The following is a 26,364-nucleotide window of genomic DNA, read 5'->3' as shown; positions in this document are numbered from 1 at the left end:
TCTGTTTTGACTAGCTTGTTGCTTATTTTTTAACCAAAATAATGTTTTTGAAGTGCCTGAGATGCCAAAGAAACCTGTACCTGAAAAGAAAGTCCAAGTGCCCAAGAAGGAAGCTCCCCCAGCTAAAGGTATATGAACTTGTAATTTGTTGTCATCAGAAAGGTCTTCTAGACTTCATTTATCTTCTCGCTTATATTAAACACTAGGATAGTAAAAGGATTGTTGCTCTTAAGAATTCTTGTTCTGCTTGTTTGTGTTAAATTGTTTAGCGTCACTGGCTTGTAAGTCATGGTGGTTTAGATCCTTATGCCAAGTTCAATTTACAATAATATCTTACTAAGTTCCAGAAGTGCCGAAGAAACCTGTGCCAGAAGAGAAGGTTCCTGTTCCTGTACCAAAAAAGAAGGAAGTTCCACTAGCCAAAGGTATATCAGCTCTTGACTGAATGCGTTAAATATTTTAAGAATTGGTCTTTGTTCACCTTTCCTCTTTAATGTAATGTAGAGTTAAGAGTATTTTCTGTTCTTGACAATTCTTCTTTGTCATGCTACTTTATTGATTCATATCATTGATTCATGTTCTTTACCTTATGGTTCAAAAATGAAATTCTTAAACTACAATAATATCTTTAAGTGCCTGAAGTACCAAAGAAACCTGTGCCAGAAGAGAAGGTACTTGTCCCAGTGCCTAAAAAAGTGGAAGAACCTCCAGCAGCCAAAGGTATACCAGTTTCTATTTCAACTGCATATTTCTAGTTTTGTTTCTTCAGCTTTAGAAAGCTGCAAGTAACGGTCTCATTCCTCGTCCTAGTGTGATACTGAACCACTAACTGACCTATGTTTGATCAGGACACTGTATTGTGGCTGTTTCTGTTACTCATGAGTGCTATGTTTATTCTCAGTTTGAAAAAAGTTCTACGTGTCTTGGATCATCTCTGTCTTTTGGATCTTATCTATCTAAATTATTTAGAATTACTTGCTGTTTCAAAAACAAATGCTCCAAAAGATAAACAATGTACCTAAATATCTAGACTTCCCCCTTAGCCTTACTACACCAATTTCTAATGCCGTAGTCTGTATGTTTGTAAGTTTGCATCTGTCCATAGATCTGTGGATAAAATCAGTGTTGTCTTTCACACACAATTAAATTTTACCATATTTGTGTAGTTATCTTAATATCAGTTATACAGTTACCAATTTACTATGTTTTATGTTACATTGAAAATTAATTTCTTAAATAAAAATGTCTTTAAAGTGCCAGAAGTGCCCAAGAAAGTTCCAGAAAAGAAAGTACCTGTCCCTGTACATAAAAAGCCAGAACCTCCACCAGTCAAAGGTATCTCTTCTTATCTCAACTGAACATGTGGATGATGGTTCTTATTGTGTTTGTATGTTCATTGTTAGAATTCAACTGAAGTATCATAGCAGTTTGTGACAAACATACTTGATTCTGTGTAACTTGTCTCTCAGTTTCTGATGTTGTGTCTAAGTTTTCTACAATTACATGCTATCTTTAAAGTGCCAGAAATACCAAGACCTTCCCCTGAAGAGGTACCTATTTTTGCTCCTGAAGAAGAAGAGGAGGAAGAGGAACATGTTCCAGAGATACCAGCAAAAGGTACACCATTCCTTCTTGAAAACTATCAGCGAGCTTTGTTCATTTCATTAAAAGATCTTCATCTCTATTGATTGTTTTAAGCTGGATGTAAACCTTAAACATCCTTCTGAGGGGTTTTCTTTATCTTTTTTGTCTTTGTGACTTTGTTCTGTGATTTTAGTAGTTTTGATGGTCTAAAAGTAATAGAAATTTTCTTATCAAAACAATATCTTTAAAGTGCCAGAGGTGCCCAAGAGAGCTGTCCCAGAAGAAAAAGTACCTGTTGCAGTTCCTAAAGTAAAGAAAATTCCACCAGCTAAAGGTATATCACATTGTGGAGTATGTAGATAATTCCTTTCCCTTACATTCTCATATTTCAGTGGAACCTCATTTTAAAAATCAATTCACACTCATGTAAAGTGAGAACCTTGGTTCTAGCAACCTGCTGCTTCCCTGTAGCAAGCGGTGTTTGGTCTCAGGTAGGGCTTGATTCTCTATTTTGTAATTGACTTCAGTGGCCTGAGAATCAGGCCTCGAATGATCTACTCGTTTTCCATTTTAAGTGATTGCTGTATATGAAATAATTCATTGTGACATCATTATTCAGAACTAATATTTAAATTAATTTAAATTTCACTTAAACAAAGTACCTGAAATAATATTTTATGGACCTTTACCTGGAAATTCTTCAATTCAGGGAAACCATTCTGATATGTACCTTAAGAGTATGCTAAAATCTCAAGTCTTTTAGCTAAACTTTTATAAAAATAAAATCAAATCACAACTGACCATACAAATAACTCAAAGATATACCCTGAATGGCAAATTCAAAGTGGAGGCAGACTGCTGCAGAGGCCACCCTTTGATGCTGAGTAAATTCTACCTCAGCAGCTGAGATTTTTAGAAAAAAATTGAAAAGCAGACACTGGAAGATTTTTAGGTAAAAAATTAGATGCTGGTTGTCTTCTACAACCTCTCATTTGTAGCATATCTTGCTAATATTTTCCATTGGCAATGATACTCTGTAATTTTAACAATTGGGCAGAAGAGATAATCCTCATATAATTCTTATAACCCAATTGCACTTTGCTGTTTTCAGGGAGTGAAAAATAACAAATGGAGTTTCCCTTATTTTTATTATTGTTGTTACTTTACAGTTGGTGTCCTTGTGTTTTATGTTCTGAATTTTTCTTTGTGATGTTGTGAAAGTAAAATTCTTAAAATAATATCTTTAAAGTGCCTGAGGTGGCAAAGAAAGTTGCCCCTGAAGAAAAGGTTCCCATTTTTGTTCCTGAGCAAGAAGAGGAGGAAATTATTCCAGAGGAAACTATACCAGCAAAAGGTACACAAACTTTTCTTGCAAGTTACTCATGAGATCTTTTAGGTTCATTAAAATTCATCTTTATTTCCTGTTGTAAGTTCTATGTAAATCTTAACAATCTTTTGGGGGAGCTTGTGTTGTTTTGTGATGTTCATGTTTTTTTCATGTTTTTAATGCTCTGAAAGTAATTTTAAAATGTGTTTGCAAAATAATATCTTTAAAGAGCCAGAGATTCCTAAGAAACCTGTCCCAAAAGAAAAACCATTTGTACCCACTCCTGAGAAACAGGAGCCTTCTCCAGCAAAAGGTACATAAAGTAATACCTAGGAGAACAATGTGTTGTTATTCTCATTCAGTGTGTCTATTTATTATTATTATTGTTTTGTTTATTTTTTATGTTAGTTTTGTGTCCCTGTTGTTTTTCTGTATTGATGTCTCAGAGTGCCTGTCAAATTCCTAGCGAAAATGAGCTCTAAAATTATTTGACTTGTTCAAGAAGTCTGCCTATCAATATAAAGTGTCTTGGTTTTATTTCTGTTTCATCTTTAAAACATTTAAAATATATTCTGCAGATCAGTTCTTATTTCATTATGTCTGTTTGTATATATTTTCTGTTGTCTTTCTCACACTACTGGCGGATGACATTCTTAAAAAAAAATAATGTCTTTAAAGTGCCTGAGATACCCAAGAAACCCATTCCTGAAGAGAAAGAACCTGTTCCTAAAAAGGTGCCAGCTCCACCAGCCAAAGGTATTGCAGTTTGTAAATGCTGTTATCATTAATAGATGACATTCTTCAATGTAGTTTAGCAATGTAGTACACTCCAAGTGTAGTTTAGCAAGGGACTTTTTAGTATGTCTGTCTTGTATTATATTTGTCACTACACTATTTGTTTGTCTGCAACTTTCTGTTCTGCTGTTTGTAAGCTTCTGGGTTTGTGTCTGTTTAAAAAACGTACGAAAGATCACTGAAGTTGGGTCCTATCTTTAAAGTACCCAAGATGCCCAAGAAGGTTGTTCCTGAAGAGAAGGTACCTGTTGCCCCCCCTGAAAAAGTGGAGGTTCCAGCTGCAAAAGGTATATGTACTTCTGACTATAATTAATACTTATGCCAAAAAACACTCTTGGCCTTCTTCTAACGTTTGTCTTTGTTGTATGAGATTTCTGCTTGAATTTATGTTGCAACTCTTCATTACAACGTTCACATTGTAGAGTCATAGAGCTCTGTTTCTTGTGCTTTTTTACTTATACTGCTTTAAAGTGTTTTTTAAAATTCCTAAAAGTAATCCATATCCTTAAAGCCCCTGAGGTGCGTAAAAGAGCTGTTGCAGAAGCGAAAGTGCCAGCTGTTGTGCCCAAACCCAAAGAACCAGCACCAACTAAAGGTACACATTTCTTCTTAATCCTCTCAAAGTTTTGTTTTTCCTCCTTATTTCTGAAATCTTTTGTATTTTATACACTGTTTCAGAAGCATGTTCTTATATTTTAATGCAACTTATGCTTGTGGTTATCATGTACATTTTCTGTTCTGTGTGGATCATCTTGACTAACTGTAAAAAAAATTAATTAATTTTAAAAAATAATAATACTGTTTTTAAACAATAATACTGTTTCTGAAGTGTCCGAAGTATCCAAGAAGCTTGTCCGGAAAGAAAAAGTCCCTGCTCCTGCTCCTGTGGTAGAGAAGTATGAGTATGCATATGAAGAGTATGAGAAGTATGAGACATATGAAAGTATTGAAGAATTTGAAGAGGTTCAGGAAACTGAAGAAATTGAGGCATATGAGGAACCTGAAGAACCTGAGAGATATAAGGAGATTCAGGAACAGGAATATGAAGAGGAAGCTGAGGAGAAAGATGTCTATGAAAAGTATGAGTTTAAGGAGAAGGAAGAGATCTATGAGAAATATGAGGAGGTATACGAGGAGGCTTATGAAATCCAACCAGCTATAGGTACAAGTCATGATTTCTTTATTGTTGCAGTTTGTTAAGTTCCCAGCTGCTGCTTAAGCCTCCTTTGGGTGTTTGTTTATATTTTTCCCCATTGGTATTCCTATGTGTCTTTTGCTGGTAATGATAAAACCATTCAAAGATCGTTTCTCTACTACTCCTTCCTAAGGAATTCTTCCCTTCAGAGTGGAACGGGAAGATTCCCTATCTGCCGGCCCAAGACTGTGCTAGTGTAGATATGACACAAGCAATGTAAATGAAGACTTTCTGATGCAGTTCAGCTTCAGCCTGAATTAAATATTTTTATGTGTCAGTATTTGTTTATTTTGCCCAGGTTAGCTCCTATGAGTTACAGTGATGTTAAAATCATGTAGGACCTACTTTCTCATCATTTAAATTTATGAACATGGGATCCCTTGTGCCAAAGATAAAGTGCATCTGTAACATACCAGAAAGATGTACACTGATATTCCTTAGCTTTCATTGCTCAAGAACTCTGACATAAGTAGCTGTTCAGTTGTCTCTGCATAAATGATGAGGAGGTTCCTCTACAAATGTGTGATTGCTCTGCTTGCTTGTATCTGTTTTCTGCTTGTCTTTGTATCTTTTGTAATTCCTCATAAATAACTTAAAATCCATAATGAAATATTTTTTAAAGTGCCTGAGGTGCCTAAAAGACCTCTGCCAGAAGAAAAAGTACCTGTTCCTGTTCCTAAAAAAGAAGCTCCACCAGCTAAAGGTACATCAGCTATTAGATAAATTTAAAAACACAGCCTTCTGAATCCCCAAATCCAGTAATTTGCCTATTCTGAACTTTTTTTTTTTGCAGTACAGTCAAAGACAGGGATTAAGTTACTAAAAAAATAATATTTCTTTAACAAATCAAAACTGAGACAAATTATTTCCTGAGGACAAAGAAAGTGCAGGCAGGACTTTCAAAATTTAATTTTTGCTGTCACAACATTAGTGATGTTTAATAATTAATCATTGAAAACAAGCAGATGTATAAATTAATAAAAGTCTGTTGAGCTATAGTGCGATATCAGCAAAACTCTAGTTTTCTACAGAATCCTAAAAAATTAGGACCTTCTTCAACCTAATGATGTGCCGGAGTGAATATACTCTTAATAGATATTCTTTGTATCAGGCTCTACAAAAGATAAGTGTAATGAATAGCAATTGTCAGTGGATGCTAGTAGAGTTTCTGTACTGGTCTGGAGCTCTGTAATCTGTGCAGAGCACTTAATTTGCAAGAAATTAATTTTGTGCTAACTTTTATAGTTGTTTCTCATATGAACTATCAGAACAAAACCAGTAGAAAAGGGTTGGAGTTTTTTTGCATATAGACTTGGAGTTAGTTAATAGGAACTTAAAACCTTACCATATTCTCAGCTGGCATTAACTAGAGCTGATAGTTCATGAAACCTAATTGTTAAGACTTATCCCAGTGAAAAGTTCACCCAACAAGAGCAATGTTTTTGTTTCAGTGAATACTGAAGACTCTAGCTGTGTGAATCCAAGCAAAGTAGTCCAGATTGGTGGCCTGCAAGGTCATCACTCAGTAGCAATTGAGGATACTGTATTTTGTATTTTTCTAAATTTTTTGACTCTTTGAATTGTTTGCTTCTTGTTTAACTTCTATTCTTAATTAATATTCATACTGCAAAATATCTCAAAAAAAACACCAATGTCTTTAAAGTGCCAGTGGCGCCGAAGAAACCTGTTCCAAAAGAAAAAGGACTACCTGCTGTTCCTAAAAAGGAAATTACTCCGCCAGCTAAAGGTATACTTAGTCTGCATTGTCCTCATGAATCATGAAGTCTGACTTTAGTCTTTTGTCGTCATTATTTGTTGAAAAAGATGTGCATATGTTTTATGTCCCCACAGTGTTTTTTTTCAACTGTTTGTGATTGAGTCTTTTTTTGCCTGTTGGTTTCAAGTTATTTGTTGAAAATATGTGAGTCTCTTTAAAAAACTGTGTTCTGTCATTCAGCTACATATGAAAGTAGTTCAGAAAGAAATAATATTTTTGTTTCTTCTAAAAGGAGGAGATTCCACCATACAAATATATGACCATCTGTCAAGAATATTTTTTTAATATGTCATTCTTCTGCCTAATCTTCATAACATAGATGTTCTTTCAAGGAGCATTTAATTCTTTGTTGTTTCATGAATCTTCCTTCTTAGATTTTCTCTTCTTCTTTCTAACTTCTTCCAAATAACTTTGAAAGCCCTAAAAGTAAATTATATCTTAAAGGGCCAGCTGTTGTCAAAAGAACTGTCCCTGAAGAAAAGAAACCTACACATACACCTGCAATAGAAGTTCCACCAATGAAAGGTAAAGGAACCTTTGATATGAGATTTTATGGAAAGGAAATACTTGTGTTGTTTTTTCCAACTAACACCTTCTAAAATGGTCCTCATGCTCATTACACCGTGGCAAGAGTATCTAGTCTCTCAGTGCAGATTCAGCTCTCAGTGATAAATTGAAATCTCTGAGGAAAACATTTCAGATATTGTGCTATGTGTGTGCTAAACAGTAAAAACATTTATTTATGAATTAAAACATGCTGAGGGGAGGTATCATTACTTACACTACCAGTACAGTGCTTTTATATTTGTAATATAGTTGTGAATTTAGCTTAAACTGGGGTTTTGAAGCCAATGCGTTGGTCATGATACAGGTGAAGTAATAGGGCAAGAGTTAGTAAGTTAAAACCCTCAAAGCTGTTACATATATCAGAAAGAAAAACATGATGAGACAATGAGAAAAGCAAATGGATTATGCTCTTTGAGAGCAGAAACTATAAATTTCTTCACATAATTAATTGTTCCAGCAAGACATTTCTAGAACTGTATAATATTTTATTCTTGAAAAGGCACTGTATTTGGGACTTCAAAAGAACCTAGTTTTCTGGGTTTATTTCTGTTTGGGATTTTAAAAGTTGAAAATTATTTTGAGATTACTAAAAGAAAGCTAATATCTTTGAAGTTCCCGAGTTTCATAAGAGACCTGCCCTTGAAGAGAAAGTACCCGCCATTATTCCTAGAGAAGAGGAGCCTCCTTTGTATGAAGGTACATCAACGACACCTTTACCAATCAGTAAATTGCAGAGAATATATCAATTCATGCTCTAGATTGTTCTGTAAAATATAAGACATTTTCAATTAATTTTTTTAAAATTATTTAAAAGTAACTCTCATCCATGACTTTGAGACCCTCTCTTCCCTCAGATTTAGTTACGCCTTAGCATTTTAAAATGTTTTTTTCCCATCTATTAATGGTAGAAACAAAAATAAATAAGAGAGAAGCTAAGTTTCTGATCCAGGAAAGCACTTCAGTCACATTAGACCAAAGAAATGAACTTAAGTAGACACTGGTGTGAGAGCCATCCTGAATAAGAATTAATTTTTGAGCTGGCGTACACTTAACACCAGATGAGGACATGTGAAATTCAATTACAATTTGTATCTAATACACAGAACTAAGTAACTAGAAAATAAAATGAAATATTCTGTGAACTTGTATTTTATTAATTGGGAATGGTCACTTCTAGAAATAGTAGGTAAATGATCAGGCTGAAATGAGATATTGAAACAATTTATAGTCAAACAGCCCTTTGTCCGTATACATGTCTACATTTTCGCATTATAAGTTGTCTTTCTAATCCTGTCCTGTAAATAATATTAAAATATGTAAAATAAACTAATATCTTTAAAGAGCCTGAAGTTCACAGAGAAGTTCCAACAGAAGAAAAAGTCCCTGTTATTATTCCTAGTGAACCAGAAGCTCCAGCAGCTAAAGGTACACCAACTATTCAAGCAATCTATAAAGCAATATGTTTCCTACAAATTATTCTTCTTTGTCATTCCATCTGTGTAATAATCTGTTATCTAATGTGTTCATTCTAATGTTTCCTTAGATGTTATGCATCTGTCATTGCTTCTGTGTTACTTAAATTTTGTGTATTACAATGTTCTTAAACAAATGTAATGTCTTTGAAGTACCTGCAGTGTCAAAGAAAACTGTCCCACTGAAGAAAATACCTGCTGCTGTACCTACAGAAATAGCTCCTCCAGCTAAAGGTACATGACCTCCAAAAGTATTTTCTCTAGCCTCTTTCAAAAGTGAAGTACCAAATGAGAAACCCAACATGCTTGTTTTTCTTGAACAACATGACCAGGTGTTATATACAGTTTTCTTCCATTTGATCTCTTGTTGTAAAAGTAAATTTTGTCTGTTTGTTTGTTTTATCTTAGAAAGAGAATATACATACAGGGAGATCAGAAATTAAAAACATAACCATTTTGCAACAATTTACAAAGAATTCCAAAAATATTTCAGCCTCTTTCTTCCTAGTTAAACTAATAAACGATTATTAAGACAATTATTAACTCATCATGCAGAAAAAAAAATCTAGGAACATTTTCTATAAGTTCTTGTTTTTGTCTTGTGTTAGCAGTTGCTCAGATTGATACAGTCTGCATCAAGAATTTAAAATTTAAAAAGAAAAAATTAGGCAAATATAAAGACATTTAGTAGACAGGAAATCCATAGCAGGGCTAGGGGTTAGCCTTATATTTTTTTGACTTCTTGTCTCATTTTCTATTTCCCAAAATACTTTCTCTGACAATATATTTTTTAAAAAATATAAAAGGTTGTGGTAGAAGCTTTTTGTAGAAGCACTGTTTGCATTCATGTCAGGGGCTTTAATAAAGTCAAGATCAAAGTAAGACTTCAAATCAGGACAAAATATAAAGCCACAAAATTTTATTCATAGAAACATAGTTTTGTAAGAAAATTCCAGTGCTGGAGAACTCAATAGTTTGAAACATAATTTTTACTTAATTGCACTGGAGTTTTGCCTTGCTTTTATAGGTAATTTTTAAATTTAAAAAAAAAAAATAAAACCCTTTAAATAGCCAAAATTCCTAAAGATTTTTTGATAAGAAAAAAACAACCCTAACTACTATCTTTTCAGGGAAGGGCAGATTCAGACCTGTAAGTGCTAGGAGTTAGAAAACAGTGAATTCTAGGAATTAAGTTGTTAAGTTGTATTCACATGTTAATACCATGTATTTTCATGTTGTGCTAGTAGAATTTTTTATTGTTTTACAAAAATGTACTGCTTATTTCCTAATGCAAGTTTCTAAAATAAACCAATATTTTTAAGTTCCTGAAGTACAAAAGAAAGCTGTCCACAAAGAAAAAATACCTCCTGCTCTACCTAAAGAAGAAGCTTCACACCTTAAAGGTACAAGAAATTTTGAGAAGGATTTGAAGGATAAAAAATATATTTTCATATACAAATCTTTAATTTTTTTGAGAACATTGTCTACCATAAACTAGAGTTTAGTTTGCAGCCTCAGTTATCTGCAATAGTATGAAATTAATTTTTTTAAAAAAAATTAAAAATTATATCACCCGTTGTTGTTCTTAAGGGGAAAATTTGCTTTGTGTGCAAAAGAGACAATTTCAAGGGACCCTGTCACTAGGATCAGTCTGAGGAGAAAAAAAATAGTCAAAAAAGTGATAGAGCTTAGATAGACATGGTGTAATTCTTTGCACTCAAGGAAGCAGCTCAGTTTAGGACTATCCCACATCTTTCTTCTGGCAAGCTGTAGAGGTCAGATCATGGTAGAATCCTAATTTTGAGGTCAAATATAAAATAGACCTGTTTATCTTAAGATGAGCTTGAATATTTATTGTATTTGGTTTTTATCTTTCACATTGTCTATGTTCTGAAGATTTCTAAGTTAATTTAAGTATTTAAACTAATATCTTTCAAGTATATGAAGTTTATGAGGAAATGCACATAGAAGAAGAAATTTCTACTGTACCTAGAAAAGAAGAGGCTCCAGCACCTAGAGGTATATATCTTCTTCATCATCTCTTCCTGCAATTTGCAAAGTCATGATCTCCAGGAAAATTAAATTATTCATGTTCATGGTTTAGTTCTTGTTCAATGTAACTAATATTTGTGTTCATTCTTTTAGTACCTTACTTATCTTACAAGCTGTATTTTTTATTACTTGTCTTTCCTTTCCACATAAATTCTTAAAATGAACTAATATCTTTAAAGCGCCCTCAGTCATTAAGAAAGCTGTACCAGAAGAAAAAGTGCCTGTTGCTGTGCCTAAAAAACCAGAACCTACTCCTGTGCCTAAAAGACCAGAATCTCCACCACCTAAAGGTACTTTGATAGCTTAACAGAACTGAGGTCTTTTATAATAATGTCTGATCTGTTTCTTACATTGTTTCTGATTTAATAGTTCATGGTCCACTTATGTCAGATTTGTGGCATTTACGTTGTATATGTCCCTTTTCCTGTTTCTCAAGTCTTTAAGTCATAAAATTAAAACTAAAATCAGTAAATATCTTTCAAGTGCCTGAAATGCCCAAGATAACTATTCCTGAAGAGAAACCTGTCCCTCTGCTTAAAAAGCCAGAAGCTCCACCTGCCAAAGGTATCAGTCAACATATCCTTTCCTTCTCCTTTTTCTTCCCATTTCTTCTGTCCCTTGTTTTGCTGTTCTTAATCATTAAAAATTAGTTGAGTTTGTCTATTTCTTCTACCCAAGAGTAATCCATTGTGATGGCACAGAAATTGTATCAGAAACTACTCAAAAGGACTAAAAATAAGGAAAAGGCTAGCTGAGTCAACATGCAGTGAGATTTACAGAACAAATATTTTCACCTCATGGGTGTTTATAGGTACCATAAACAGCCTCAGAAATTCTCTCAATACTCAAGCAAGAAGTATATACACTTTCTCTTTCACATTGCTCCTGCTAAACTTAGATATCAGTTGATTTAAGTTTGAATGTAAACAGCCTTAGGCACAGAAAACAGTTGTTACAATTCATTCAGGTATTTTAGAAGTCTTACTGAACTAGCAGTTTGTGTGGCATGTCAGCACTGCATTACAAAAGATCCTCAGCAAGTCGCTTCAAACTGTTATTTGCCTGAGGAGTAGAACCACGGAGACTTTTCAGAACATGTAACTGTTGTCATACTATCAATATACATCTACTTGTTTTGTCTTAATTCTCTGTATTGCATGTTTTATTTTTGTAATTCTTAAAAGTACACTAATCTCTTTAAAGTGTCGGATAGGAAATCTATCTCAGAAGAGAAAGTAAATGTTGCACTGCGTAAAAAGCCAAGAGTAACACCATCTAAAGCTTATATGTCAATAATGGTGACTCTCTGAGGAGCGGACTTCTCTTTCTCTTGGGCGATAGGGTTTATAGTAAAAGAAAAAACTATCCTTTATTTCTCATTTATAAAAAAATACCCAGTAGTGTGTAATAGCATACAACATTTTTTGCTTGTCGTATCTCTTTTTATATCTGATCTTATGTTTCTTTCCAATATGCTTCTTGGGAGACTCTTTAATAATTTTCATATTTTTAAATGCCTTAAATATAACAAAAATGAATGCTGTTTTCTTTAAAGTGCCAGAGGTTCCCAAGAAAATTCCAGAAGAGAAAGTACCCATTGCTGTGCCTAGAAAAGCAGAACCACCAGCAGCCAAAGGTATATCACACCACAGATAAGTAAAACTTGGAAGAGAAAAAAACCCTCTCCCTTGATTGTGCAGATTAGTTTTTTGATAGTTTGTTTGTGTTGTCCTATTACTTTTATTCTCTGTGCCAACAGTTCTATATATACTACTGTTTTGAAAATTATTCTTTTTGAATCGTAGCTATAATCAGTGTACCAGTGTGTTAGAAATACTGATGACAGCTCGGCAGGGATGAGACTGATACTTAAGAACCACAGCAGAAATCTTAAAGAGAAAACAGGGCTTCTGTGATCTGAAATACTCCTGACTGACAGTGAAAAATTAGGCCCAAAAGAAAGCTTAATAATTTCAAATCAGTGATACAGATGTCTAACACAATTGAAAAAGCTCTGTGTATAGATGAAAAATTGATACCAAGAAGTCATTGTGCATAGGAGAATGTGACAAGGAATACTGAATGGACAATGGCAGCCTTAGTCAAACAGAGATTCAGGAGGTGGTTGAATACAATGGAAAAATAATGTAACATAGGAGGTGAAGAAACTCCAAAAAACTGAGTTGTTTCCTCAGACTTTACAGGGACACAAAAAAACCTTAAGTCAATAAACATATCAAATCAATGGCTCCATTAAGAATCTCCCTACTTTGCAATTTCCATGGAAAAGTTTTGTACGTATCTGTAAAATTCCATATAATATCTTTCCTTAAAATGCCTGAAGCACCCAAGGAAGTAGTTGCAGAAGAGAAAATCAAAGTCGCTGTTCCTAAAAAGCCAGAAGTACCATCAGCTAAAGGCACTTGTCGTTAATAAAACTATGGCAATAATTTGTATTACTTTCACTGATAAGACCTTTTTGATACTATTTCCTCATCTTTCTGTCTTATAAACAATTGTATTTCATTTTTGGGAGTAGCCTTTTTACTTCTCTCAAATGACTCCCTATCTAGATTGAGAGCAAAAAGCCTATTTGGTAAAGGGTATTATGTTTAATTGATGTTATCTGGTGTCATTTTGTCTGTTTCTTTTTCCACTTTAATGTTATTTAAATTTCTCTAAATTCTTAGTATTAACATAATTATTAATTCTTTGGTATTAACATAATTCTTAATTTTAAAGTACCAGAAGTTCCCAAGAAAGTCGCAGAGGAGAAAATACCAGTTGCGGAGCCTAAAAAACCAGCAGTTCCACCACCTAAAGGTACTTGTCATTATGAAAAAATTAACAGAATCAAAACCATCACTTTTTTATTGTTTTAACACTATAAAAGACAGTACTCAAGATCCCTGTTAGAATTTTCTTCTGTTGTCAAAAGGTTTTTCAAGTGAACAAAGGTGTTGAGTGAAAAACATAGATTTTGTTAATTAGTGTTCTCACTAATACTGCTCTGTTGTTATGCTTTAGTGTTAATGAAATTCTTGTAGTAAAAGGTATTACTATTTTTCAAGTGCCTGAGGTACCAAAGAAAGTGGTCCCAGAAGAGGTTTCAGTCAAAGTACCAAAGAAACCAGAACCTCCACCAACTAAAGGTAACTGTTGTACACAATTAATGAAAGAAAAACCCTTCATTGTCTGGGGTACCATTTTAACATATTGGTAATTTACTTTTACCATAAATGTTCTAGAAAATGTTTTTGTTGTTTAAATTGTATTTTAGGTATCTGTACCTCAGAGCAACACCAGAGGTTTCTCAGAGAGAAATCAGAATTTTCTGTAGGCAAAGAAAAAAGTTGATATTCACATCCAACCCCAATAATGCTCTTGATTTCCTGAGTTTTACCTCTTCTTAGTGTCTTAACACTGCAGACGTATGTTTGAATTTCATAAAAATAAAATTAGTTACTTTCTTTAAAGTGCCTGAAGTGCCCAAGAAAGTGGTTTCAGAAGAAAAAGTACACATTGAAGCTCCTAAAAAACCAGAACCTCCACTACCTAAAGGTACATGTTCAATACTGATAAAATTGGACTGAAATTTTAGTCTGTTTCCCTAAATGCTATCTTTTTAAAGTTTATGTTATCATCTTTTTTTTTATATTCTGATATTTATAAATGGTACAGATTGTGTTGTTTTCTTCACTTATGACTAGCTCCCAGTAAGCAACAGTGCATCAAGCAAGACAGAAAAATCCACAGACTATTTATAAGGGGTATTTTTTTTCTGATGCTGTTTGATAATTTTCACCTTGGAGCTATTGTCACCTTTTTAATTCCTATTCTTCAAATTCCTGAAAGTAAAACAAATAAATATCTTTAAAGAACCTGAGGTGTCGAAGAAAGTTGTTCCAGAAAAGAAAATACCTGTGCCTAAATTACCAGAACCGGAGGTTGTGCCTAAAAAACCAGAACCGGAGGTTGTGCCTAAAAAACCAGAACCTGTGGTTGTCCCAGAACCAGAGGCTGCACCTGAAGAACCAGAACCTCTACCAGAGCAAGGTAAATCTCAACACTAATAAAATAACAGAAGTAACATTTTCCTCTTGTCTTTAACACTGTGATTTTACAGGCTTTCTGTTTTCTGAGATTCTAAATTATACTTGTTCTATGTATCTGCATATGTGTGTGAAACAGATATATGTGGTCTTTTTGAAAAGTAGTGACAAATCTTGGATGTCTGAATTGTCTCTATTTTATACTTCAATTCTTCTTACTATTTTGGATTATTCTTACCATTCTACCCACTTGAGTTCATGAAAACAGCCACAACTAATATCTTTAAAGTGATACAGTAAAAGAAAAGAAAGTACCCATTCTAGTAGCAAAGAGCAGAAGATATCAATGCAATTGAAATGCCAGAAGCTCCACCAAGAAAAACTAGATACCATCACTGCTAATTCTTGAAAGAGTCTTCAGCTTATTACCCGCAGTGTTATTAATATCTTCTATCCTGTCCATTCTGTTTATAATTATAATAGGTTTTACTTATAGCTTGTTATGCTATCAGTGCACATGTGCACTTGCATATGGGGGCATGAAGCTTTGGGGGGCATTTGAGAGAAAGGAGAGAAAAGCCAAAATGTGGTATGTTCCTCCTTAAAAAGGCCAACATAAATGACTGATACCTGATATGTTTTTAATGTTTTCATTGTAATTGTGGTTTTACATTTGATGATTCACTTAAATTTGGTATGATTGTGCAGTTGTTTAATTTAAAACTAATATCTTTTATGTACATAAAGTGGCCAAGACAACTTTCCCAGAAAAGAAAGTACCTGTTCCAGTTTCCCGAAAACCAAAGCCCATTGCAGAACCCCCAAAACCAAAGCCTCAAGAGGTAGAACCTCAAGAACTGGAATCTGCTAAAGTGGCCCAAAACCAAAAGCTTGTTGTCGCAACCCAAAAAATAGAGCGTGTTGTGGCACCGGAGGAGCCCGAGACCATTTTGGCACCACAAAAACCAGAATCTGTTTTGGCATCCCAAAAACCAGAGCGTGTTATGGTACCTGAGAAACTAGAGTTTGTTGTGGTACCTGAGGAACCCAAGACTGATGTGGCACCCCAAAAACTAAAGCATGGTGTGAAGCCCACAAAACCAAAGCCTGTTGTGGAACCCCAAAAACCAGAGCCATTCATGGCCCTCGAGGAATCTGAGCTCACTGTGGTGCCTGAGGAGTCAGAGACAGTTTCATCAACCCAAAAATCAGAACGTGTTGTGATGCCCCCCAAAAGAAAACCTTTTGTTCCACCCCAAAAAACAGAGTTCGTTGTAGCACCTGAAGAAACAGAGTTTGTTGCAGATTTCCAAAAATCAATGACTATTGCAGTATCTAGAAAATCCAAGCCTGTTGTGCCACCATTCAAGCCAGAGCCTGTCATGGTGCCTGAGGAACCAGAACCAATTTTAGCACCCCAAAAACTAGAGCCTTCTACGGCACTTCAAAAACCGAAGCCTGAAGCAGCATCCAAAGAACCAGAGCCTGTTCTGGCACCTGAGGAACCACCACCAGCCAAGCTGGCCGAAAAGCAAGAAAGTGTTGCTATACCTAAAAAGAGAGCAGCTCTACAGTCTAAAGGTATCTCTTACAAACAGGATCTCTTTTCCTTCTTTTGAGTATATTATGTTTCACTGCTCATTTTAAAGCTTAATGCACATAACTAAATGATACTAATATCTTAAAGAGCCTGCAGTGCCCAAAAAGGCTGTCCCAGAAGAGAAAATTCCTGTAGCTGTTCCTGAAAAATCAGACCGTCCATCAGCCAGAGGTACATGTTATCATGAATACATGATAAATACATAAAATCTTCTTCTCTTAAGTATTATCTTAACCTCTTGTGTCCTGTCTGTCATTTCGAATCTGAGGCTTTAAATGACTCTTGCTAAACAAATTGCACTGAGTATGAGTGTGTGCAAAATTGTTACTTCAGAACATTTCTGTTGTCCTCTGTGTTTCAGTCTCTGTGCTTATGCTCATTTGTATTGTAATTGTAAAATGAAATGCACTAATATCTTTGAAGCCCCTGAGATGCCCGAGAGGACTGTCCCAGAGGAGAAAGTACCCATTGCTCTATCTAAAAAAATGGGAGCTCCACTTGCTAAAGGTACATGCCACCATGATTATCATCATAAGGAAGGGTCTCGTTTTTTTTTAAATTAATCTCATTCTAAATTTATCTTTCACTGTATACTCTGATATCAAAAATGTGCGAGAGATGTACAAAATATTAATTGCTGCACAGGGGTGTCAAATGTTTCCTCAACTAAAACTATCCAAACTTTTGTTGTATTGTTTTTTAAAAGTTGAGGAGGTAAGATTTGATTTCAAGAGCTATAGCAATAAATAAAACAGATACGATGAACTCCTGTCTACAAATAAATGCCAAAACTTTATGGATTCTTGTAAGAGAATGAATGTATAAACTGTTGTTCACATTATTGGTAAGGATGGTTTAGCACATGGCTTAGTGGCACTTGGTAGTGTTAGGTTTATGCTTGGACTCAATGATCTTAGAGGTCTTTTCCAACCTAAATGATTATACAATTCTATGAGAAAGGACAAAATAATCAGAAACGGAAGGTTTCGGTAGAGAGTAGCAGTTTCTGTACAAACAGCAAAATAATTACGACTATCTATATGTATCTATCTTGCCATGGGTAGCACCATGGAGCAGAATCTTTTCTTTAAACTGTTATTCGCCTGCATTTTGGTCATATGTCAACATTCGCCACTCTGTGATTTGTAAAGTTATTACATTGTACAAATAGCACCAAAGACTTGTAAAGCTCCTGTGAACACCTAATTCACTGAGCCTTATAAGAGGCATTTGCTTTCTCAGATTAATAAGGATGAAAGATTTTTTAATTAAAATGTTAAAAAATTATATAAAATACTCTAAAACTGTATACACCACAGATTGATGCAGTGCTGCATCATTTAATTTCCTTTAGAAAATCCCAAGTACTGGCCAGAAAAGTAAACATTCTGCCTGCTGCCAGATTATCTCCATCTGAAATACAATGACATTCTTCAAGTGAAGTACCACCTCACAGTGATGATACTTAAGCATTTAAATAATTTAAATGAATATAAGAGGAAACAGTTATAAGCAACATCTAGTGATTAGAATGGAAGCCAGAGTTGTTACATGAAAGAATGTGCAAAGCAAAAAAAAAAATAGGAGACATACAAAGGCAGAAAAAGAAAGATGAAGTCAACTTGAAAAACAAAACTAGTGATAATATCCAAGCAACAAATAAAAAGATGACAGCAACTGCCAAAACCAGCACAGAAGACACAGTCATGAATGATACATGACTAATACTTAAATAGAGTAGGATTCCATAAATAAGTCTCTAATCAGCTGTTACAGAGAGGGCATGTGTTTTCTACATTTCCACCTTGACTCAGAAACCGAACACAGAATTCCCATCTCCTCTGTGATGTATTTGACACCTCTGGTCATTCCACATGTTTGAGGCAAAGCATAACTGATGAGTGACTGTAACCACAGCACTTCCTCAATGAAGACTGCATGCATGTATTATTGATTGTCTTGTTGTTTCATATACAAACCTAAAACATACTAATATCTTTGAAGTGCCCAAGGTGCCCAAGAAAGGTGGTCTGGAAGAGCCCACACCCGTAGCTGTGCCAAAAAAGCCAGAACTTGCACCAGTTCGAGGTACCTGTCACCCTGTACATCAGCCAGAATGAGACTGTTTTTTACTGTCTTACGTGTTACTTCTGACGTCTTGTTATGCTGTCCGTTTGTGGATACCTGAAATTTCAACATTTTGTGCTGTGTATCAGTTAGGAATTCAATTATCTATAATTTTGTATAAACAACCCACATGATATTTTGAACTTACTCTTTTGTTTTCATATTCTGCATTAGCAGATACTAAAATATTATATTTTAAAACTTGATCAAAAATTTTCCAGATTACTGCCAAATTTTGTTACCTTAAAATGACACAGTGGGTGTCTTCATGACTCTTTTGACAGTCTCAGTTAGTTTATATGATAGACATGAATCTTTCAAAATGAAAAATCTATTTTTACTCAGAAATGCACGTATGAGGGTAGTAAGAAGAAGTGACAGCATAAGAAGTCTTAATAAAAACATGCTGGTAAGTGTAGAGTTTATAATGAAGAAGAAATGTTTATCAAAACTAGTGAACCATGCAGGCTGTGGAAGTTGTCACAGTGAAATTAAAATTGAGGCAAGAGAGCTAAATAGGGTAAGAAAATAAGCCAATAAAAAGAAAAGCATAAGGAAAGAATGGAAATGTGAAAGGACAGAAGTAGGGACAAAGGAGAAATACTAGGTTCCTCACCCTGTCACTGACCACCACACCAGGAGATTTATGAGGAATGGCAGCAGATAAATAACAGGCTAAGGTGGCTCCCAGAGAAAAGCCAGATCCCAGCAGGGCTGAGAATGACAGTCTCTCCTCCCAGGGAGGGAAGGCTGCTGAGTACTGAGCAGGCATATCCTAACGCACACCTCACCCTTGAGCTGTACCTGGTCATAGCCAACAGTTTTCTCACAGAACCTATGTAGCATCACCACTCTGTTCTTGTGCCTGTGTGTGGTTTTGTGTGTATGTGAGTGAGAGAGAGAGAAACACGGGTTGATACCGTGAGTCCAGTTTGGTTACTTTCATGAGCTGAGCGCACCTCCGGTTTGTGTTTCATTGTTCATCTTCCTGTTTAATGTCTAAAACTGACTATTACTAATATCTTTGAAGCACCTGAGGTGCCCAGGAAGGCTGCTCGTGAGGAAAAAGTACCTGTGGCCATTACCAAAGCACCAGAGCCTCCAGCACCCAGAGGTACCTGTCTTCATGGATTACTTAACAAAGAAGACATTTGATCTTCTTCTCTTAAGCGTTGTCCTACCCTCTCTTGGCCTGTCTCTGTTTCCTGTCTGAGACTCTCAAGGTTGTGCATGCGGGGTAGACGGTGCTGCACATGTGTGGGAGGTTTTGAGCTGGCTGTTGTGATGTGCTGTGTCTGTGTTGCCCTGGGTTTTGCTCCTCCTTGGCACGTTTTCACCAATGTAAAATGAAACACACTAATATCTTTGAAGTGCCCGAGATGCCTGAGGCAGAGGTCCCAGAGGAGGAAGAGGAGGAGGAGGAAGCACCAGAAGAGGTGGCAGCAGTTGCTGAGCCTGGAGAGCCAGAAGCTCCTCCACCTGAAGGTATACGATGGTGTTCTGAAAGAGCCTCCTGTGCCCTCTGGGTTTCTGCACTACTCGGTGCCTTTTTGCCCCTCTGTGTTCTGTGTGGAGGGGTGAAAGCAGCATTTGGTTGTCTTGTGTGTCTGTGTGTGCCTGTAAATGCCTGCAGGAAAGGGTGGGGCTTTTCAGCAAGTGCTCTCTCCTAAGCCCATACTTTGGCTCTTTGCTGCGAGTAGTCCACCTGAAGGAAGAGTGGTCGTCTGAAGGGGACTCCCTGGTAGTCTGTCAAAGGTTTACTTTCCTGCTTTGCTGCTTGGCTTTTTGCTGAACTTTAGCTCAGTCAAGTAAAAGGAACTAATATCTTTAAAGTGCCTGAGGTGGCCGAGGAGGAAGAGCCAGAAGAGGAGGTGCCAGTGGTCATTCCCCCAAAGCCTGTTGCTGTGTCCAAGAAACCTGTGGCTGTGCCTAAGGAACCAGAAGCTCCAAAAGCTAAAGGTATAACTTCTGGATAAAGTTGCTTTTTTTATTTTTACTATATCGATTAATATTTTCATTTACTATCCCTTCTTTTGTGTAAGATTTGTTACGTGTCCTCTATCGCTAGCCTCTGCTGTGCCTGTCATTGCATCTGTGACTAACCAACCAGTCACTAGGGGAATGTTACAGTGTTAGAAATAGCTAAACTCTGATTTTATCATGTGTTGTGATCTTTTATATTTTTCTTAACTGTAAAATTAAGAGGAAACAATATCTTTAAAGTGCTCAAGGTGCCCAAGAAAGCTGTCCTGCAAGAAAAAACACCTGTTGATGTACCCAAAAAACCAGAACCACCAGCAGCCAAAGGTACACGTCATCACTATTAGTATAACCATTAGAAAGAAACATTATGCTCTTCTGGATTTAACTTGAACTATTTTTTTCTGGTGATGACCTGTCAGAGATAGCTGCATAAAAAACATGATGTACAATATGGATTTTTCAAAAACATAATGGAAAAACTAGATTCAGTTCCTTGAAAAATATCTGCAGCTTTCTGAACTTTTTGTGAAGTTTAAGAATTAACATTTACTGAATGCTTAATTTAAACAGAATAATATGTTGTTCTGAGGAAGAGCCTGCAAATAAGCCTTCAGATTAAAGAACATAATGTTGCACCCCTGAATATTTTAATAGACTGTAGTGCTGGATGATAGCACAGTATCAGTTCTCTACATCTTTAAAAGTAACATTAATGCCAGTATACATGAGGTAGATTTGCAGGCAAAGACTGGATATATCTACTGCTCATCCTATTAGAACATGAAAGGGTCATTAATACAACCCAAAGGAGGGGAGAGAAAGTATATAATTCTGTAAACAATAGAATCTAAAAGATAGGAATTGTGGAAAACTGAAAATGAAGAGGAGGTGTAAAGAACAGAAATAATTGATAGAAAAAAGTGGCAATGACAAATCAAATGTTATTTTCCTAAAAAAAATTATATTGCAATGACAAAGTAGTCATGAATTATACAAAACTGATACTCAAATACAGTAAAATTCCATAAATAAGTCTCTAATCAGCTGTTACAGAGAGGGCATGTGTTTTCTACATTTCCACCTTGACTCAGAAACCGAACACAGAATTCCCATCTCCTCTGTGATGTATTTGACACCTCTGGTCATTCCACATGTTTGAGGCAAAGCATAACTGATGAGTGACTGTAACCACAGCACTTCCTCAATGAAGACTGCATGCATGTATTATTGATTGTCTTGTTGTTTCATATACAAACCTAAAACATACTAATATCTTTGAAGTGCCCAAGGTGCCCAAGAAAGGTGGTCTGGAAGAGCCCACACCCGTAGCTGTGCCAAAAAAGCCAGAACTTGCACCAGTTCGAGGTACCTGTCACCCTGTACATCAGCCAGAATGAGACTGTTTTTTACTGTCTTACGTGTTACTTCTGACGTCTTGTTATGCTGTCCGTTTGTGGATACCTGAAATTTCAACATTTTGTGCTGTGTATCAGTTAGGAATTCAATTATCTATAATTTTGTATAAACAACCCACATGATATTTTGAACTTACTCTTTTGTTTTCATATTCTGCATTAGCAGATACTAAAATATTATATTTTAAAACTTGATCAAAAATTTTCCAGATTACTGCCAAATTTTGTTACCTTAAAATGACACAGTGGGTGTCTTCATGACTCTTTTGACAGTCTCAGTTAGTTTATATGATAGACATGAATCTTTCAAAATGAAAAATCTATTTTTACTCAGAAATGCACGTATGAGGGTAGTAAGAAGAAGTGACAGCATAAGAAGTCTTAATAAAAACATGCTGGTAAGTGTAGAGTTTATAATGAAGAAGAAATGTTTATCAAAACTAGTGAACCATGCAGGCTGTGGAAGTTGTCACAGTGAAATTAAAATTGAGGCAAGAGAGCTAAATAGGGTAAGAAAATAAGCCAATAAAAAGAAAAGCATAAGGAAAGAATGGAAATGTGAAAGGACAGAAGTAGGGACAAAGGAGAAATACTAGGTTCCTCACCCTGTCACTGACCACCACACCAGGAGATTTATGAGGAATGGCAGCAGATAAATAACAGGCTAAGGTGGCTCCCAGAGAAAAGCCAGATCCCAGCAGGGCTGAGAATGACAGTCTCTCCTCCCAGGGAGGGAAGGCTGCTGAGTACTGAGCAGGCATATCCTAACGCACACCTCACCCTTGAGCTGTACCTGGTCATAGCCAACAGTTTTCTCACAGAACCTATGTAGCATCACCACTCTGTTCTTGTGCCTGTGTGTGGTTTTGTGTGTATGTGAGTGAGAGAGAGAGAAACACGGGTTGATACCGTGAGTCCAGTTTGGTTACTTTCATGAGCTGAGCGCACCTCCGGTTTGTGTTTCATTGTTCATCTTCCTGTTTAATGTCTAAAACTGACTATTACTAATATCTTTGAAGCACCTGAGGTGCCCAGGAAGGCTGCTCGTGAGGAAAAAGTACCTGTGGCCATTACCAAAGCACCAGAGCCTCCAGCACCCAGAGGTACCTGTCTTCATGGATTACTTAACAAAGAAGACATTTGATCTTCTTCTCTTAAGCGTTGTCCTACCCTCTCTTGGCCTGTCTCTGTTTCCTGTCTGAGACTCTCAAGGTTGTGCATGCGGGGTAGACGGTGCTGCACATGTGTGGGAGGTTTTGAGCTGGCTGTTGTGATGTGCTGTGTCTGTGTTGCCCTGGGTTTTGCTCCTCCTTGGCACGTTTTCACCAATGTAAAATGAAACACACTAATATCTTTGAAGTGCCCGAGATGCCTGAGGCAGAGGTCCCAGAGGAGGAAGAGGAGGAGGAGGAAGCACCAGAAGAGGTGGCAGCAGTTGCTGAGCCTGGAGAGCCAGAAGCTCCTCCACCTGAAGGTATACGATGGTGTTCTGAAAGAGCCTCCTGTGCCCTCTGGGTTTCTGCAGTACTCGGTGCCTTTTTGCCCCTCTGTGTTCTGTGTGGAGGGGTGAAAGCAGCATTTGGTTGTCTTGTGTGTCTGTGTGTGCCTGTAAATGCCTGCAGGAAAGGGTGGGGCTTTTCAGCAAGTGCTCTCTCCTAAGCCCATACTTTGGCTCTTTGCTGCGAGTAGTCCACCTGAAGGAAGAGTGGTCGTCTGAAGGGGACTCCCTGGTAGTCTGTCAAAGGTTTACTTTCCTGCTTTGCTGCTTGGCTTTTTGCTGAACTTTAGCTCAGTCAAGTAAAAGGAACTAATATCTTTAAAGTGCCTGAGGTGGCCGAGGAGGAAGAGCCAGAAGAGGAGGTGCCAGTGGTCATTCCCCCAAAGCCTGTTGCTGTGTCCAAGAAACCTGTGGCTGTGCCTAAGGAACCAGAAGCTCCAAAAGCTAAAGGTATAACTTCTGGATAAAGTTGCTTTTTTTATTTTTACTATATCGATTAATATTTTCATTTACTATCCCTTCTTTTGTGTAAGATTTGTTACGTGTCCTCTATCGCTAGCCTCTGCTGTGCCTGTCATTGCATCTGTGACTAACCAACCAGTCACTAGGGGAATGTTACAGTGTTAGAAATAGCTAAACTCTGATTTTATCATGTGTTGTGATCTTTTATATTTTTCTTAACTGTAAAATTAAGAGGAAACAATATCTTTAAAGTGCTCAAGGTGCCCAAGAAAGCTGTCCTGCAAGAAAAAACACCTGTTGATGTACCCAAAAAACCAGAACCACCAGCAGCCAAAGGTACACGTCATCACTATTAGTATAACCATTAGAAAGAAACATTATGCTCTTCTGGATTTAACTTGAACTATTTTTTTCTGGTGATGACCTGTCAGAGATAGCTGCATAAAAAACATGATGTACAATATGGATTTTTCAAAAACATAATGGAAAAACTAGATTCAGTTCCTTGAAAAATATCTGCAGCTTTCTGAACTTTTTGTGAAGTTTAAGAATTAACATTTACTGAATGCTTAGTTTAAACAGAATAATATGTTGTTCTGAGGAAGAGCCTGCAAATAAGCCTTCAGATTAAAGAACATAATGTTGCACCCCTGAATATTTTAATAGACTGTAGTGCTGGATGATAGCACAGTATCAGTTCTCTACATCTTTAAAAGTAACATTAATGCCAGTATACATGAGGTAGATTTGCAGGCAAAGACTGGATATATCTACTGCTCATCCTATTAGAACATGAAAGGGTCATTAATACAACCCAAAGGAGGGGAGAGAAAGTATATAATTCTGTAAACAATAGAATCTAAAAGATAGGAATTGTGGAAAACTGAAAATGAAGAGGAGGTGTAAAGAACAGAAATAATTGATAGAAAAAAGTGGCAATGACAAATCAAATGTTATTTTCCTAAAAAAAATTATATTGCAATGACAAAGTAGTCATGAATTATACAAAACTGATACTCAAATACAGTAAAATTCCATAAATAAGTCTCTAATCAGCTGTTACAGAGAGGGCATGTGTTTTCTACATTTCCACCTTGACTCAGAAACCGAACACAGAATTCCCATCTCCTCTGTGATGTATTTGACACCTCTGGTCATTCCACATGTTTGAGGCAAAGCATAACTGATGAGTGACTGTAACCACAGCACTTCCTCAATGAAGACTGCATGCATGTATTATTGATTGTCTTGTTGTTTCATATACAAACCTAAAACATACTAATATCTTTGAAGTGCCCAAGGTGCCCAAGAAAGGTGGTCTGGAAGAGCCCACACCCGTAGCTGTGCCAAAAAAGCCAGAACTTGCACCAGTTCGAGGTACCTGTCACCCTGTACATCAGCCAGAATGAGACTGTTTTTTACTGTCTTACGTGTTACTTCTGACGTCTTGTTATGCTGTCCGTTTGTGGATACCTGAAATTTCAACATTTTGTGCTGTGTATCAGTTAGGAATTCAATTATCTATAATTTTGTATAAACAACCCACATGATATTTTGAACTTACTCTTTTGTTTTCATATTCTGCATTAGCAGATACTAAAATATTATATTTTAAAACTTGATCAAAAATTTTCCAGATTACTGCCAAATTTTGTTACCTTAAAATGACACAGTGGGTGTCTTCATGACTCTTTTGACAGTCTCAGTTAGTTTATATGATAGACATGAATCTTTCAAAATGAAAAATCTATTTTTACTCAGAAATGCACGTATGAGGGTAGTAAGAAGAAGTGACAGCATAAGAAGTCTTAATAAAAACATGCTGGTAAGTGTAGAGTTTATAATGAAGAAGAAATGTTTATCAAAACTAGTGAACCATGCAGGCTGTGGAAGTTGTCACAGTGAAATTAAAATTGAGGCAAGAGAGCTAAATAGGGTAAGAAAATAAGCCAATAAAAAGAAAAGCATAAGGAAAGAATGGAAATGTGAAAGGACAGAAGTAGGGACAAAGGAGAAATACTAGGTTCCTCACCCTGTCACTGACCACCACACCAGGAGATTTATGAGGAATGGCAGCAGATAAATAACAGGCTAAGGTGGCTCCCAGAGAAAAGCCAGATCCCAGCAGGGCTGAGAATGACAGTCTCTCCTCCCAGGGAGGGAAGGCTGCTGAGTACTGAGCAGGCATATCCTAACGCACACCTCACCCTTGAGCTGTACCTGGTCATAGCCAACAGTTTTCTCACAGAACCTATGTAGCATCACCACTCTGTTCTTGTGCCTGTGTGTGGTTTTGTGTGTATGTGAGTGAGAGAGAGAGAAACACGGGTTGATACCGTGAGTCCAGTTTGGTTACTTTCATGAGCTGAGCGCACCTCCGGTTTGTGTTTCATTGTTCATCTTCCTGTTTAATGTCTAAAACTGACTATTACTAATATCTTTGAAGCACCTGAGGTGC

General features: G+C 36.3%; 1 protein-coding gene across 1 annotated transcript in view; it reads left to right on the top strand.

Annotated features, from left to right (window-relative positions):
• The window catches only part of TTN (titin), a 249,978-nt gene that overhangs the window by 108,677 nt on the left and 114,937 nt on the right, over positions 1-26,364 (top strand). The window contains exons 136-169 of the mRNA XM_074144859.1: positions 54-128; positions 342-425; positions 634-720; positions 1,255-1,335; positions 1,519-1,617; positions 1,835-1,918; positions 2,834-2,938; positions 3,141-3,224; positions 3,590-3,667; positions 3,910-3,993; positions 4,218-4,301; positions 4,536-4,868; positions 5,524-5,604; positions 6,565-6,648; positions 7,123-7,203; positions 7,858-7,941; positions 8,587-8,670; positions 8,871-8,951; positions 10,040-10,120; positions 10,656-10,736; positions 10,949-11,059; positions 11,253-11,333; positions 12,325-12,405; positions 13,512-13,592; positions 13,841-13,921; positions 14,247-14,330; positions 14,649-14,825; positions 19,920-20,033; positions 20,382-20,507; positions 20,772-20,855; positions 21,813-21,896; positions 22,966-23,049; positions 23,307-23,420; positions 23,769-23,894. Coding sequence (XP_074000960.1) covers positions 54-128; positions 342-425; positions 634-720; positions 1,255-1,335; positions 1,519-1,617; positions 1,835-1,918; positions 2,834-2,938; positions 3,141-3,224; positions 3,590-3,667; positions 3,910-3,993; positions 4,218-4,301; positions 4,536-4,868; positions 5,524-5,604; positions 6,565-6,648; positions 7,123-7,203; positions 7,858-7,941; positions 8,587-8,670; positions 8,871-8,951; positions 10,040-10,120; positions 10,656-10,736; positions 10,949-11,059; positions 11,253-11,333; positions 12,325-12,405; positions 13,512-13,592; positions 13,841-13,921; positions 14,247-14,330; positions 14,649-14,825; positions 19,920-20,033; positions 20,382-20,507; positions 20,772-20,855; positions 21,813-21,896; positions 22,966-23,049; positions 23,307-23,420; positions 23,769-23,894 — 3,363 coding nt within the window. The remainder of the gene's footprint in view (positions 1-53; positions 129-341; positions 426-633; positions 721-1,254; positions 1,336-1,518; positions 1,618-1,834; positions 1,919-2,833; positions 2,939-3,140; positions 3,225-3,589; positions 3,668-3,909; positions 3,994-4,217; positions 4,302-4,535; positions 4,869-5,523; positions 5,605-6,564; positions 6,649-7,122; positions 7,204-7,857; positions 7,942-8,586; positions 8,671-8,870; positions 8,952-10,039; positions 10,121-10,655; positions 10,737-10,948; positions 11,060-11,252; positions 11,334-12,324; positions 12,406-13,511; positions 13,593-13,840; positions 13,922-14,246; positions 14,331-14,648; positions 14,826-19,919; positions 20,034-20,381; positions 20,508-20,771; positions 20,856-21,812; positions 21,897-22,965; positions 23,050-23,306; positions 23,421-23,768; positions 23,895-26,364) is intronic.

This window comes from Numenius arquata, chromosome 3 (genome assembly GCF_964106895.1).
Source record: "Numenius arquata chromosome 3, bNumArq3.hap1.1, whole genome shotgun sequence".
Taxonomy (NCBI): domain Eukaryota; kingdom Metazoa; phylum Chordata; class Aves; order Charadriiformes; family Scolopacidae; genus Numenius; species Numenius arquata.
The sequence above is the reverse complement of the archived record's forward strand: the minus strand, read 5'-3'. Positions and strand labels throughout refer to the sequence as shown.